General features: G+C 39.7%; 1 protein-coding gene across 4 annotated transcripts in view; it reads left to right on the top strand.

Annotated features, from left to right (window-relative positions):
* The window catches only part of LOC122454266 (general transcription factor IIH subunit 2), a 39,781-nt gene that overhangs the window by 19,632 nt on the left and 3,590 nt on the right, over window positions 1-16,559 (top strand). For 3 of the 4 annotated variants that reach the window (XM_043488644.1, XM_043488642.1, XM_043488643.1), the window contains exons 15-16: window positions 455-494; window positions 1,958-2,069. In XM_043488644.1, the coding sequence (XP_043344579.1) occupies window positions 455-494; window positions 1,958-2,069 (152 nt within the window). Of the gene's footprint in view, window positions 1-454; window positions 495-1,957; window positions 2,070-11,618; window positions 11,814-16,559 lie in introns of those variants that run through there. The other variant, XM_043488641.1, reaches the window with a different exon arrangement.

Below are 16,559 nucleotides of genomic sequence, written 5' to 3'. Positions count from 1 at the left end.
ATGAAAATTAAATTAGTTTTAAGGAAAATTTTAAGCGGTCAGATAACCTTGGGTTATAGTGTGGAATTTTCTTAAATTACTGGTATTCTTAATTATTTCTCCTAAAAGTCATGCCTAAAGATAATTACAGTTGACCCTTGAACAACATGGATTTGAAATGCAAGGGTCCACTTACATGCAGTTTTTTTCCGTAAATACATACTGCAGTACTACGTGTTCCATAACTGGTTGAATCCTGTAATGTGAAACTCCAGATATGGAGGGTCAGAGGGCCGGACAGCCAACTATAAAGTTACACTCAGATTTTTAACCTTGGGGGTTGACACCCCTAAACTGCTTGATGTTCAAGGGCCAACTGTACTTACTAATTAGAGAATTCTTGTTATTGAGATTTTCCTGAGCTATTTTAATGAGTAAATTCTTAACAAAATGATTCTTAAACTTTCTTTTTCAGGTTTTGTTATGCCTGTCAGGGGGAATTGAAAGACCAACATGTAAGTTCATGTGCTTTGTAAATATTAAGTATTGTACAATAAATATTGAGGAAATGGTATTATAAGTTTTCAGTAGATTGTTGAAGACCAAGCTCATATCACGTTATTCCTCAGAAGTATAGCAGTCGGTGGAGATTAAATGGGAGGTATTACAAACAGTTGTTTTGTAATTCTGCATTCTAATTTTGCTATAAAGATATTTTAGTACTTTGTCTTCAGTTTGCAAGCTAAACTACATTTAGTTTGGAAGTACTAAAAGTTTTTTCTCTCTCTTTTTTTAACTTTAGGCTCTCATTTTTTACTTTTTACTTTATTTTACTTTAGGCTGTCATAACTCATTTTGAAGTTACCATTTATGGTGGCCACAGATCTTAAGGATATTCTCCCCATTGAGACACTGAGAAAATATTTTTTTAAAATGCTAATAGGGGCCAATTTGAACATATCAACTTATATAAAGTTGCAAATAAGAGAGGTCACTGTTTAGTTTTATTTTAGTTAAATATCCATACTTAAACCTATATAAACTATATAAAATACTAGTAGAAAGGATTGCTTGTTTTATTTTACTCTCAACATCTCAGAAGACAATTTTATTTGGAATTCTCTGGTGGTCTGATGGTTGGTAGTTGGTGCTCTCATTGCCCTGGCCCACCTTCAGTCCCCGCTCAGGGAACTGAGATTCCCATAAGCTATGAGGCATGGCTGAAAGAAAACCATTAAAAAAAAAATTTTATGAAACTTTACATGCCTCTCTGACATCATTAGCTGCATCCTCACTAGAATCACTTTTTGACTCATTTGATAGTTTTTAAGAACACAGTATCATTACTTCTGTGTTGTTTTGAGATTTGATGATTTTTTAATCTGTGTATGATGTTGCCCTGGAAATTTCACCCCAAGGCACTAGTATTTATGTATATAATATTGATTGAATATTGTTATTCTTTCTTATTATTTTTATTAATTATTATGTAAATATGACAATAAGAATAAAATATTTTATATATATGTCTTTTGCCTTATTGTTTAGTGGTTTAATTAAAAGAGGAATATAACTTTTATAATTCCCTAGGTATAACAAATTTCTGTTAAAACTTTTGTGCTTCTCTTTTTAATTGAATCACTCCAGTAACCTATCGAAGCACTAATTTCAAGCTCATGTGTCTTCCCCAAATAATTACTTAAAATGAAGTAAATCGAGAGTATCTTGTAATTCAAGGGACTTTAAGGACTCAGAAACAAAATTATTCCCTTATTTCTAAGGAATAATTTTTTGGAAAGAATTAATTTCCATAGATTTGAGAATATATAGTACATTAGAACTAATAAAGCAGGTAGGTGAGTGGGGAAAAAGTGATAGGGATATGAAAGAGCAAAGCAACTTGCAAGTCTTCTAGCTCTGCTGTACTTAACTTTTGGAAACTACTTTTTAAATTCAGGTTTTCTTGTTTTTATTGCAGGTCTATGTTTGCAGTGTGTGCCAGAATGTGTTCTGTGTGGACTGTGATGTTTTTGTTCATGACTCTCTCCATTGTTGTCCTGGCTGTATTCATAAGATTCCAGTTCCTTCAGGTATTTGATCCCAGCATGTAATGCACATTGAATGTGTTAAAAAGAAATTTGCGGCTGTAAATAAAATGATTCTTTAGTAGAAACTCCAGTTACAATATGAAGAACAGTTTGAAAGGAAAATCTGGTTTCAGAAGCCTGTTGCTTTAAAGCGTCCTCTGTAATGATTGGTTAAGTAATTACTTAATGGAGTATATCTAATACCACCATTCTGGTGGTTTGTTATCTGATTTACAGTATAGTTCAGGTTAATGAACTATCCTTGTTAGCCTCACTCAGGTTCATACCCAAGGACTATTTAACTTAATCCTCCTCAACTTTCCTACTCTGGGTCATCAGAAAAATGTAGGTGAGAATGTGCGATGAGGTCTGTGTTTCAGGCTCAGTGAAGGTGTACTGCTGTAGGCAGAAAGGCAGAACTCTTCTTAGGGTGTACCTTTTTGAGAGTGAATCAAGTTTCCATAGCAAAAGTAAGTTTATTTTACATTTACAAACTTTGGTCACTCTAGATTGAGTTTCATTATGATATTCATGATTTTATAAATAATAAGTCTTAGTGAAGAACATTATCAGTAAATACAGTGTAATCCCATCCTGAAGAGTCTATTCAATAAGTCTTGGGGGGAGCCCAGGAATATGCTTTTTTTTTTTTTCCCAGTTATACGTACATACATATATATGTTATTTTTCAGATTCTTTTCCCTTGTAGGCTATTAGAAGAAATATGCATTTTTAACAGCACATGTGTGCACACACTTACTAATAGACATAATTAGACATAAGTACAGATCTTTCTCCCAAGAGTCATACTCTCTGCCTAGACCCAAATGGTTCTTTACAAGCAAACAGATTTCGGCTGTAGGTAACCAGGTAACTGCTATCTTCCTTCCTTCTGCTCTGTCCACAAGAGGTATCAGTGGCTTGAAGGAGATGCCTTTAACATAATCAGAGTATCCTATCTCTCTCTGCTTGAATTAAAAGAAAGGCTATGAGTAGGCACCTTTTGAAAAATTACTTGGAAATACCTTAGATACACACCCACACTACTCTATACAAAAGGGATATTGAGTGCCTTTTGGGCCTCTTCTTTATCTCTTATCTCTTTAGCGTTTTATTAGTATAATTGACAAGGTTAAGGTGAGTATTTTAGTTAGGCTTAAGGAGGAATTTCCAGTCTCAAAATTATAGAGAAAACCCTAGCTTGTTTAAGATTGTAGAAATAAAAATGATGATCTGATAACACTGTTAGTTCTGGCCTTAACTTCCCTCATGGAACACCACAATATACTATAAAAATGAAGGAAACTATTCAACATTAGAGACCTTTGTGAGCAGTATGTCTTTCTGAGTTCTGTTGTTTGATTAGAAAACTCCTTGAGACTTAAAATTAATTGTGAAAATTAGACTTATTTTAAATACTTTTGAATGCATACATTTTGCTTCATATTCTTTTTTATTATGCCTGACAATCTTTTATCTTTTAACTGAAGCATTCAATCCATTTATATTTAATATGCCTACTGATATGAGTGAGTGAGTGAAATCGCTCAGTCGTGTCCAACTCTTTGCGACCGCATGGACTGTAGCCTACCAGGATCCTCAGTCCATGGGATTTTCCAGGCAAGAATACTGGAGTGGGTTGCCATTTCCTTCTCCAGGGGATCTTCCCGACCTAGGGATTGAACCCGGGTCTCCCACATTGTGGGCAGACGCTTTACCGTCTGAGCTACCAGGGAAGACCAGGCACAATGACCTCCTCTAACTCACCAGGCACGTTCCTATTCCAGGGACTTCACATTTGCTCTCACCTTTGCATGAAAGATTTAAAAAAGAAAAAAAAAATTTCACAGGATTCTCTCATATTATTCAGTTCTCTCTATGCTCAAATGTCACCAGATCTCTCAGCATCTATCTAAACCACTCTGACATTCTCTACCACCCTACTTTGCTTTACTTATTTTCTTCCACATTTTAGGGTTTTTTTTAATACTTTATTTTTTCACATTTCACTTACTTTTACATTTTTTACATAATATATCAATGTATATATTGGTTAATTTTCTGATTCTGCAACTAAAATGTAAGCTTCATGAGAGAGATTTCTGTTAGCTCCATCTAAAATGGTGTCCAATGTACAAAATTCAGTAAATGTTGAATTTTGAATAAATGACACATGAGTAGATAAATGCATAAATCAAGAAAAAAAAATTTTACTTTTCATGCAGTATTTTAATCTCATTAGCTTGTTTTAATAAATGCTTACTACATTGTGTAATATAAATTTTTTCTAAATTTTTAGTTCTTCTGTAAAATGCCATACTGGTTAATACTCAACCTTTTGTCATTTGCTGGATATTTTAATGAACAGAAATTTTCTATAGTTAAATATTAATTCAAGAGTATTTTACTCACTTTGCCTGACTGCAACCATTGTATTCTTGAGTCACATACTTTCTTCACAAATAATAAGCTATTTATTTGATTTTTGATGGTGTTGATATTATCACCAGCTGTATCTGATATATTTTGGTTTAAATCTACCATCCTACTTCGTGCTATTTGCTTCAGTTATTCTGTCTTCATTTTTCTCTTCTTTTTTTTGCCTTTTTTTGGATTGCTTGTTTCCTACCATTCTGTGTTTTCCTCAACTAGTTTGCAAATTGTATACTTTATTTTTATTCTTTTAGTGGTTATCCTAGAAATTATAGTACACATAAATCCTTAAGTTGGGTCCTCTAGAAAGCAGAATGTCCAGCAAAGGTGAAAGTGTTGCCACTTTATTTGGGGGGTGTGGATCAGGGATACAAAGATAAGGAGAAAAAGGGAAAGTGAGACAAGGAAAAACAGTGTGTTATCATAGTGGCCAGACGTGATGACGAGCTGTGAAAAATCATAAGGTCTCCCAGCAAGTATGTTCACTTAAGAGTTTGACATCTCCAGAAGATTGATTTATAAGGAGGAGCTGCCCCTCTGTGCAGTCCATCAAAGGGAGGAAGGAAGAGTAATGCGGTTTCCTGACTTCTCCCATTTCCCATTGGCCAGCCAGTGCAGTGTCATCTGGTCCTTTGTGCTTAGTCATTCCGTCGTATAGACTCTTTGCAACCCCATAGACTGCAGCCCGCCAGGCTTCTCTGTCCATGGGGATTCTCCAGGTAAGAATACTAGAGTGGGTTGCCATTTGCTACTCCAGGGGATTTCCCCAACCCAGGGATCGATCCCAGGTATGCCACATTGCAGGCAGATTCTTTGTCCTTTGGTAATTGCTAAAGAAGTCAGTCAGCCCCACCCATCAACAGAAAATTAAAAATTTACTGAGCATGATTGAAGACAGGAGAAGTGGATGACAGAGGATGAGATGTCTGGATAGAATCACCAACTCGATGGACATGAGTTTGAGCAACCTCCAGGAGTTGGTAATAGACAGGGAAGCCTGACATGCTGCAGTCCATGGGATCGCAAAGAGTTGGACATGACTGAGCAACTAAACTAAACTGAACTGAGCATGGCCCTACCCATCAGAGCAAGACTCAGATTCCCCCACAGCCAGGCCCTCTCATCAGGAAGCTTCCATAAGCCTCTTATCCTTATCCTTCAGAGGGCAGACAGAATGAAAACCACAATCAGAAAACTAAGCAAACTGATCACATGGATCACAGCCTTGTCTAACTCAGTGAAACGATGAGCCATGCTGTGTAGGGCCATTCAAGAAGGACAGGTCATAGTGGAGAGTTCTGAAAAAACATGGTCCACTGGAGAAGGGAATGGCAAACCACTTCAGTATCCTTGCCTTGAGAACCCCATGAACAGTATGAAAAGGCAAAAAAAAATGATACTGAGAGATGAACTCCCCAGGTCAATAGGTGCCTAATATGCTACTGGAGAAGAGTGGAGAAATAGCTCAGGAAAGAATGAAGAGGCTGAGGCAAAGCAAAAACACCACCCAGCTGTGAATGCGACTGGTGATGCAAGTAAAGTCTGATGCTATAAAGAGCAGTGTTGCATAGGAACCTGGAATGTTAGTCCCATGAAGCAAGGTAAATTGGAAGTGGTCAAACAGGTGAAGGCAAGAGTGAACATTGACATTTTAGGAATCAGCGAACTAAAATGGACTGGAAGGGGCAAATTTAATTCAGATGACCATTACATCTACTACTGTGGGCAAGAATCCCTTAGAAGAAATGGAGTAGCTCTTATAGTCAACAAAGAGTCTGAAATGCAGTACTTGGGTGCAATCTCAAAAACAGCAGAATGATCTCTGTTTGTTTACAAGGCAAACCATTCAATATCACAGTAATCCAAGACTATGCCTCAACCACTAATGCCAAAGAAGCAGAAGCTGAATGGTTCTCTGAAGACCTATAAGACCTTTTAGAACTAACACCAAAAAAAAGTTGTTCTTTTCATCATAGGGGAATGGAATGCAAAGGTAGGAAGTCAAGAGATACCTGGAATAACAGGCACATTTGGCCTTGGAGTACAAAATGAAGCAGAACAAAGGCTAACAGTTTTGCCAAGAGAACTCACTGGTCATAGCAAACACCCTCTTCCAACAACACAAGAGAAGACTCTACACATAGACATCACCAGATGGTCAATACTGAAATCAGATTGATTTTATTCTTTGCAGCCAAAGATGGAGAAGCTCTACAGAGTCAGCAAAAAAACCCACCAAGAACTGACTGAGGCTCAGATCATGAACTCCTTATTGCAAAATTCAGACTTAAATTGAAGAAAGTAGGAAAAACCACTAGACCATTCAGGTATGACCTAAATCAAATCCCTTACAATTATACAGTTGAAGTGACAAATAGTTTCAAGGGATTAGATCTGATAGAGTGCCTGAAGAACTATGGAAGAAGGTTCGTGACATTGTACAGGAGGCTGTGATCAAAATCATCAAGAAAAAGAAATGGAAAAAGGCAAAATGGTTGTCTGAGGAGGCATTACAAATAGCTGAGAAAAAAAGAGAAGTGAAAGGCAAAAGAGAAAAGAAAAGATATATCCATCAGAATGCAGAGTTCCAAAGAATAGCAAGGAGAGATAAGAAAGCCTTCCTAAGTGATCCGTGTGAAGAAATAAAGGAAAACAATAGAATGGGAAAGACTGGAGATCTCTTCAAGAAAATTAGAGATACCAAGGGAACATTTCATGCAAAGATGGGCTCGAAAGAGGACAAAAATGGTATGGACCTAATAGAAGCAGAAGATTAAGAAGAGATGCCAAGAATACACAGAAGAACTGTACAAAAACGATCTTCACGACCCAGATAATCACGAAGGTGTGATCACTCACTTAGAGCAAGACATCCTGGAATGCAAAGTCAAGTGAGCCTTTGGAAGCATCACTGCAAACAAAGCTAGTGGAAGTGATGGAATTCCAGTTGAACTATTTCAAATCCTGAAAGATGATGCTGTGAAAGTGCTGCACTCAATATGCCAGCATATTTGGAAAACTCAGCAGTGGCCACAGGACTGGAAAAGGTCAGTTTTCTTTCTAATCCCTAAGAAAGGCAATGCCAAAGAATGTTCAAACTACTGCACAGTTGCACTCATCTCACACGCTAGCAAAGTAATGCTCAAAATTCTCCAAGCTAGTCTTCAACAGTACGTTAACTGAGAACTTCCAAATATTCAAGCTGGATTTAGAAAACGCAGAGGAACCAGAGATCAAATTGCCAACATATGTTTGATCATAGAAAAAGCAAGAGAATTCCAGAAAAACATCTACGTCTGCTTCATTGGCTATGCCAAAGCCTTTTACTGTGTGGATCACAACAAACTGTGGAAAATTCTGAAAGAGATGGGAATACCTGACCACCTGACCTGCCTCCTGAGAAATCTGTATACAGGTCAGGAAGCAACACTTAGAACTGAACATGGAACAACAGACTGGTTCCAAATTGGGAAAGGAGTACGTCAAGACTGTATATTGTCACCCTGCTTATTTAACTTATATGTAGAGTACATAATGAGAAACACTGGGCTGGATAAAACACAAGCTGGAATCAAGATTGCCGGGAGAAATATCAATAACCTCAGATATGCAGATGACACTACCCTTATGGCAGAAAGCGAAGAGGAACTAAAGAGCCTCCTGATGAAAGTGAAAGAGGAGAGTGAAAAAGCTGGCTTAAAACTCAGCATTCAAAAAACAAAGATCATGGCATCCGGTCCCATCACTTCACAGCAATAGATGGGGAAACAGTGGAAAGAGTGACAGACTTTATATTTGTGGGCTTCAAAATTATTGCAGATGGTGACTGCAGCCATGAAATTAAAAGAGGCTTGCTCCTTGGAAGAAAAGCTATGACCAACCTACACAGCGTATTAAAAAGCAGAGACATTACTTTGCTGACAGAGGTCCATATAGTTAAAGCTAAGGTTTTTCCAGTAGTCATGTATGGATGTGAGAGTTGGACCATAAAGAAAGTTGAGTGCTAAAGAATTGATGCTTTTGCACTGTGGTGTTGGAGAAGACTCTTGAGAGTCCCTTGGACTGCAAGGAGATCCAACCAGTCCATCCTAAAGGAAATAAGTCCTGAGCATTCACTGGAAGGGCTGATGCTGAAGCTGAAGCTCCAATACTTCGGCCACCTGATGCAAAGAACTGATTCATTTGAAAAGACCCTGATGCTGGGAAAGATTGAAGGCAAGAGGAGAAGTGGACGACAGAGGATAAGATGGTTGGATGGCATCACTAACTCAATGAACATGAGTTTGAGCAAGCTCCCTGAGTTGGTGATGGACAAGGAAGCCTGGCGTGCTGCAGTCCACGGGGTCACAACAAGTTGGACACGACTGAGCAACTGAACTGAACTGAAAGAAGTCAGTGGTATGGCATTGCACCCAATTCTGTGAAGTCAGATAGGCTTGGTGCACTACAGTTTGGACTCCAGCCAGCTCAGGAAGCTAGGCAAAGGCAGCAGCAGTGCAGAGGTGGAGGCAAGTAGCACCTTGGAAAGGAGGAGGTGGCCAAGAGAATCTGAGGAAGCACTGCTTCCAGTACTCCTACATAACATCAGACCTAAAGTTAAGTTGTACCTTTGCCCTCCCCACAGATAATATATTTACCCTCATTTACCTCCTTCCTTCCTTATATATAATTACTATTGTATATTTCTTTTGGTGTTTCACTAGACATTTATATTTGTTTTAACCAGTTAGTGTTTATTATGATTTCATCACATATTTACCACTTTCTTGGCTCTTGATTTACTGTTATATCTCAAATCTGTTGAGGATCATTTTCCTTCTATCAAAAGTATACTCTTCAGAATATACGAGTGTTCAGGATATATAATATGCTACCTGCTAGGTAAGGAAGAAAGAAAAATAAAAATATATATTTGTATTTGCAAAAAGAAGCAGTGGAAAGCAATAGAGGAAATCAGTGAAACCAAAAGTTAGTCCAACCAGTTGACAAATATTTTGCTAAGCTGACCAAGAGAAAAAGAGGACTCAAATTACTGAAATCAAGAGTGAAAGAGGAAACATCACTTTGGACCTCACAGAAATAAAGATCACAGGGGAATACTACAGACAGCTGGGGGCAAGAGTGAGTATTAATGAGTATGGAGTTTGTCTTTGGACTGATGAAAATGTAAGATTGACTGTGGTGATGATTGTTCAATGCTGTGAAAGTGCTAAAAACCACAATCACACACTTTGAATAGGTTAAGTTGTATGGTATGTGAAGTATATGTCACGAAAGCTGTTTTGTTTTTTTTAAATGAGGGAATTTGGGGGCCTCCCTGGTGGTGTAATGGTTAAGAATCAGTCTTGGAACATAAGGGACACCTGTTGGATCCCTGGTCCGGGAAGATCCCACATGCCTTGGAGCAGCTGAGCCCGTGCATCACAACTGCTGAGCCTGCGCTCCAGAGCCTGGGAGCTGCAGCTACCGAAGCCCAGAGGCCCAGAGCCTGTGCTCCTCATCAGGAGACGCCTGCACACCACGGCTAGAGAAAGCCTGTGCACAGCGACCAAGACCCACGACGGCCGAAAAATAAATAAAGCTTTAAAAAAAAAAAAAAGGGAATTCCCTGGCAGCCCAGTGGTTAGGACTCTGTACTTCCAGTGCAGCAGGCACAGATTCGATCCCTGGTTGGGGAACTAAGATCTCACAAGCTATACCATGCAGCCAAAGAAATAAAGTTTAAAAATAAATAAAAGGAAACACTGGAAGAAAACGTAGGAACAATGGGTGAGAGTAAGAATTATTTTAAAATATTTTTAGTTTAGTATTCAAAAATAATAAAATTTGTGGAATCCCTGGAAGCTGTGGTGAGACAAATGAAAGTAAAGTAACTAATGTTAGTTAAGGACCTGAAAGCAATCGTGTTCATCAAATAAAGCCGTGGGTATGGAGCTGGAGGTTGAAGATGAAGTGTAGTAAAATTGCTTTTTCATTTATTTGGGTCATAGTGTAAACAATACATTCCAGCTATATGTGACAGTATGTGCACTGTTTCTATATTGTTGTGACCTTGTTTGCCCTAGAGTAACTACCAGATGAAGATGGCAGTACTATGTGGAGGCTGAAGAAGATAAGAAGTTAGATTAAAAGCATGTTAAGGCTTGTATTTGAGGAGCACAAGTTGACCCACTATATATCTGAGTGCCTGTCACAACTGAAACACTCACTTATGTTGAAACAGTGAGGGGAAAACAGGGATTCTGCTGCTCAGAGGTGGCTTCCCTGATAGCTGTGTTGGTAAAGAATCCACCTACAATGCAGGAGACCCCAGTTCGATTCCTGGATCTAGAAGATCCAGGGATAGGCTACCCACTCCAATATTCTTGGGCTTCCCTTGTGGCTCAGCTGATAAAGAATCCGCCTGCAATGCGGGAGACCTGGGTTCAATCCCTGGGTTGGGAAGATTCCCTGGAGGAGGGCATGGCAACCCACTCCAGTATTCTGGCCTGGAGAATTCCATGGACTGTATAGTCCATGGGGTCACAAAGAGTCGGACACCACTGAGTGACTTTCACTTTCACTGTTGCTCAGAATGGCAGTAGGGAAGAGGAACTGTAAACATTTTCTAAGATTTCTCAATCTGCGAAATTCCTCGTTTGTGGTCCTCTCTGTGTTCAGCTGTCTGTATCTCTGTAACGATCAGCACACTTACAACATGAAGTACTTTCATGAATGGTGAAAAGAAAGGGTGGTACAACCAGCCCTTGGGAAGTGGGGCAGTAGAATTCCCCTGTCTGTAGTGGGTGAGAGTTTAGGAGAAAGGGCAAGAACCACGAGTCCCTAGGGCTTATAGTAAGGAAGAAAAGAGCATAGGAAATCGTCATGCTTCTGAGAAATAGCCTCAGAGCGTCCTGATCCCCCTTTTGGGTCCAGTTCTGTAAAAATAGGAGAGTCATTGTTTTCTTTCCTTGTCTTCCAATTCTATTCTGTGGAGACCTGTTACATGGTGGGCTGGGGACATAGATGGAGTCCTTATGGGATATAAATTCTTGTTTTCACCTGACTAAATTGTTACTTGAGTCACACCTCAGGCCAGGGCACAGGAAGTAATACACAATTTGTTCATTTACCCATTAGTTCACTTAGCAAACCTTGTACATCTGCCGTCTGCTGAGACCCTTTGTGTCTGGATATAGACACCAAGAAGAGGAAACAAACCCTGACCTTGCGGCCCTGTGACCCTCCCTGCCTAAGAGGCAGGCCTGTAAGGAGCTCCATGTGACAGTGCTGATGGTTTGCCAAGTGCGTGGGAGTGCAGAAGAGAGGCTGTGACCTGGGCTCTGGGGCAAATTCAAATGCCTGAGGGGACCGGGCAGGTTATGCAAATACTTGAAAAGGAGCCAGGTTAATGCAAAGCGGTAAGCACCTGAAAACTACGGGTTCCATCTGCAGGAGGCAGCCTCTGGATGCTTGGAGCAGGGGTGGAGCGATGTAGTCTCAGTACACCCTTTTGTACCTTTTGAATTTTATACATGGACATCTGTTAACCTAGTCCACAAGAAAAAAGTTTTTTCAAAGGAGGTAACTATTACTCAGCTCCAACCTATTTTTTATTTCTGAAAATGTAGTTTCCCTCAGACTGTATATTTTAATATTTAAATAGAAACTGAAAAACTGGACTTTTAAGTGAATTCCCCAAGTTTTAAATGTTGACATCTAATTTTTTAAAACCACACAAATGTTAATTTTTAGAACATCATCACAGCCTTAAGAGTAGGTGATGATTTCTTACGACACAAAAAGCATCTATCTTAAAAGGAGAAAATTAAAGTCAGACTTCATCAAAATTTAAAACATCTGCTTTGGAATACTCCATTAAGAAAACAAAAAGAGTTCATAGACGGGGAGAACATGTTTGCAGTGCAAACATATAACAGAAGACTGGTGTCTAAAAATATATAAACAATTCTTGCAGTTTAATAAATGACCAATTTATCTTATTTTTACTGTTTTTTCTGACTGCACATGTCCCAGGTTTTTTTTAAATTGAAAGACAGTATAGAAATCATGAAATGATGTCTAAGGGTCCTCAATATATGCTGCAATGACCAAGGTCCCCAGTGCAATGACATAAAATCTGGCATTAGCACCTGCAGGCTTTGTTAGACCTCCTTTCTTGATTGTTGCATACTCTTTCTGGTGTTCAACCAGCTTCAAGAATACTTGCTATTTCTTGTCATGGTATCTTATCCTCTCATCTGGAAAGCGCAGCTTTCCCAACTAGGCTCGTTCTCTGCCATGGCCTCCTGTACAGAAGTGGAGCGCCCTGAGGCACAAGCCCTCAGACTAGCAGCGCCCACAGGACAGACTCCCCCTCTTGTGACAGGACCACAGGCCTGCCAGTAATGTCTGTACACGTTTGCACAGACGAGGGGTTCTTGCTCAGGCCCCCACACAAGAAGAGGGTGCTGACAGGGTGCCCAGCTGCCTACCTGGCTTCTTACTGATGCACGCCTTGAAAGCAGGTAGAGAATGGCAAGATCGTCAAGGTCCAGAGGCCTTAAAAAAAGAAATACATGAATAGCCAATTAAGTCATTAAATTAAAGCCACAGTGAGATACATACCCATGCCCTAAAATGGCTAAATGATACAGCTCCTTAGGTGTGTATGCATGTTTTGGTTAAAAAAGGCATTGAAAATAGTATTAAAACTTAAAACATTTCAATCCAGAGGCCATGTGTCAGATCTGCTGAAGGGGACTGGTTGCTGTGGAGATCTCACCAACCATGTAAGTCAACAGTGAGGACCCCCACAAGCTAGACCTTCTTACTCAGATCCAGGTGACTGCCTAAATGTCATCTGGAAAGTTGGCATGAACCTATTGCATGTGGTCTATCAATTTTCCACCAACACTGACCACTTTCATTCAGCCAAGACCCAGGGACCATGGCTAAAAACAAGTGCCCAGATGCTTGGTAGAAAAATTCAGTTTTGTGCCCATCCCCACGTGACAAGATGTTCCACAGATTACAGCCGGCCTTGATGTCAGTGGCTTCCCCTCACAGGTGTGGCTGTGCACGCTCACATCTCCAGTCACTGCCTGGGGACAGAGATGCTGGTGGCAGCTGCCTTGGCGAGCTCATTCTACCATGAGGACAGCAGTACTGTCCAGCACCACCGCAGAATCCTCCTCCTAAACAACCCAGCTTAAAAATGGGCAAGGACTTCCCTGGTGGTACAGTGGATGAGAATCTGTCTGCCAGTGGAGGAGACTCAGGTTCAATCCCGTGTGCCACTGAGCAACTAAGCTCATATGCCACAACTCCTGAAGCCTGTGCACCTAGAGCCCATGCTCCACAATGAGAGAAACCAGCTCTTAAGCCACAATTAAGGAGCCTGCATGCCGCAGCTAGACAGTAGCCCCCACTCTCTGCAACTAGGGAAAGCCCATGAGCAGCAAGGAAGACCTGACACAACCAAAAAGTAATTAAGAAATGGGCAAGAGATTTGATCACCTTACCAAAGGAAGTATATGAATAGCCAATTAATCGTTAAAGCCACAATGAGACACGTGCCTGTGCCCTAAAATGGCTAAATGATACTTCTCTCTAGGTGTGTATGCGTGTTTTGGTTAAAAAAAGGCCTTGAAGATAGTGTTATTTTAAAACTCAAAACGTCAGATTCTCTTTTCAGATTGTGTCGTGGACATTTGTGTCTGTTTTTTGGCTACCCACATTTTCTTTCTTTGGAGGTTTTTTCCCCCTTTCTGCTATGTAGAGGTGGTATGTATATCTTTTTCCAGTTAAGACTGTGCAGATGTTTTTCCTGTCACTAGGAGTAAAAGAGAAGCTCTTTCAACTGATAAAGAGTATCTACTAGATATCTTCAAACTTTAGAATTCCTGCTGAAGTCAAGAATAAGATATCTATTATCACTGTCATTAAGCAACATTATATTAAAGGATATACTTAATTCAAAAAGAAAACAAAGTGATGCTAAAGACAAAACTATCATAATATTCAGATAATACAAATATGTGCTTAGAAAATTCAAGAATATTTACAATCAGATGTTAAAAGTAGACCAGGAGTCCTATATATTATCAATAAACATTTAAAAAATAGTAAAAAAAATAAATAGATTCATAAGAGTAACAACATCTACAAGGTACTAAAATAAATGTAGTGTGCATTGGTGTATATAACATTATAGGTGAGAAGCAGGTTGATGGGGCAAAATTTTATCAGCAGAAGGGTCACAATGTAGAGAGTTCCCCCTGACCTCTGAATTTCCTGTAGAAAGAATTGTTGGTCCTGAAGCAGCTGGATGTACCAGGGAAAGTGTCCTAAAAAAACACTGTCATTGTAATGTTATATGTGTTAATACGGAAGTTCAGAGGAGTCAGCTATTAACAATGATTGCTTCTAGGCTAAATAGATGGCCTTGTGGAACCAGGGCTTGGCCAGAAGAGTTCACGTGCCAATGGGGCTGGTAACAGTTTGCCTCTCTAACTCAGCAACTGGCTGAACTACCAAAATGGAGAGGGACACCTGTTTTTGCCTTTTCTTAATATGTAGGCTTTATGGTACAGTGGTTAAAAGTGTAAACTCCATTTCCAGACTGATTAATCAGAGCCCCTATATGCCTGGGTTTCCTCATCTGTAAAGTGGAGATAATAAAAAGAGTTATTTTATTTGGACTGTTAAAGGGATTAAATGGACATATCTAAGGTGCTTAGAACTGTGCATGGCAAATAGAAGGTGCTAAACAAATTTTAGTTATTATGCATAATATCATTGAAATGATTTTTGAAACTATAAACCCAGAAAAATTAAGAAAGCAGGAGGGGACCCTCAGCACCCAGAATATTTTAACAAACTTTTGGAAGATGGAAACTCAAATAGAACAGTAGTGACCAATGAAGCAGACTGACAGAGCCCACAGCCTGAATATACATGTAACACCTGGGAGACTGTGTACCTTGTACAGAGCCCTGGAGCAGCAGGTGGCCCAGAATGCCAGCTAAGAAGGTGGGCAGGAAAACCGAGGGACTAACTGAAAATCTCTGAGAGACTGCCAGCTCCCTCTGCCCCACCGTCAGACTGTTTACTATGCAGGTGTTATCGCTAAGGCAAAGCGTTAGTGGATTCTTCTCTTCTAAAAAAAAATGGAATAAACTGACTCAGAGGAGCTAGTGTGGGTCCTGGGCATCCCCAAACAAAGAATCCTTCAAAAATTGGTCTTTTTATGTTCCTCAGATGAGTTTTCAGCTGCTATCTCTGACTTTACAACTGACTTGAAATCATTTTCTGAGGTGTTTCTCTGAAGTTGAGGGCTTCTCCTGGGCAAGTCTTAGCTCCCCAATCTTCCTCCGTAAAGTTCAGATCACACTCACGTGGCTTTTGATCAGACTCTTTAACCAGAATTTTGATCAGTCAGCTTTGCAATCGCCTAATTTTCAAACATGAATTGAAAACCATGGATCTGTACACATTTGAGGAAAGCTGGTAATGTGAAAAATCTCAACATAAAGGTAAATAGTAATTAGCCTTGGAGGAAACATCATTCAGGAGACAGATGAACTCTATTTGGATTAGTACTGGTAAAGATAATTTGTACATCAGACCCACAAAATGGGGATGACCTCAGTGGCCTGGCGCAAGTCACAAATCTAAATCCAGATCAGCCAGCACTTAAAGGAAACACCTGTCAACGAAACCTAGTATACACCAATCACAATCCCCCCAACTCAGCTTTACCTAGTTTGCCTGACCCTAGAAAACAGGACATGCTACCCTTTAATGAATCCCTGACCTCCTGGCCAATCACGCCTCTTCCCTCTAAAACCTACCTTTACTCTCCGCCCCCTGCACCCCTGGCCTTCCCTTTGGAGCAGCACTCCCTTGCCGTGAGACATGTGCTCCTCCAGTCCACGGATCCTTTTCCCTTGACTAAAGAGCAACAAGCTCGTTGTAGTTTTGTCATTTGACAGTATTGCAGGAGAGATTTTAAAAAATTATGTTGGCTAAGAAAATTAGATGTCGTGAAAGAAACAGACAACAAAAAAGGGCTGTGGG

The sequence above is a fragment of the Cervus canadensis genome, chromosome 16 (assembly GCF_019320065.1).
Source record: "Cervus canadensis isolate Bull #8, Minnesota chromosome 16, ASM1932006v1, whole genome shotgun sequence".
Classification (NCBI taxonomy): Eukaryota; Metazoa; Chordata; class Mammalia; order Artiodactyla; family Cervidae; genus Cervus; species Cervus canadensis.
The sequence above is the reverse complement of the archived record's forward strand: the minus strand, read 5'-3'. Positions and strand labels throughout refer to the sequence as shown.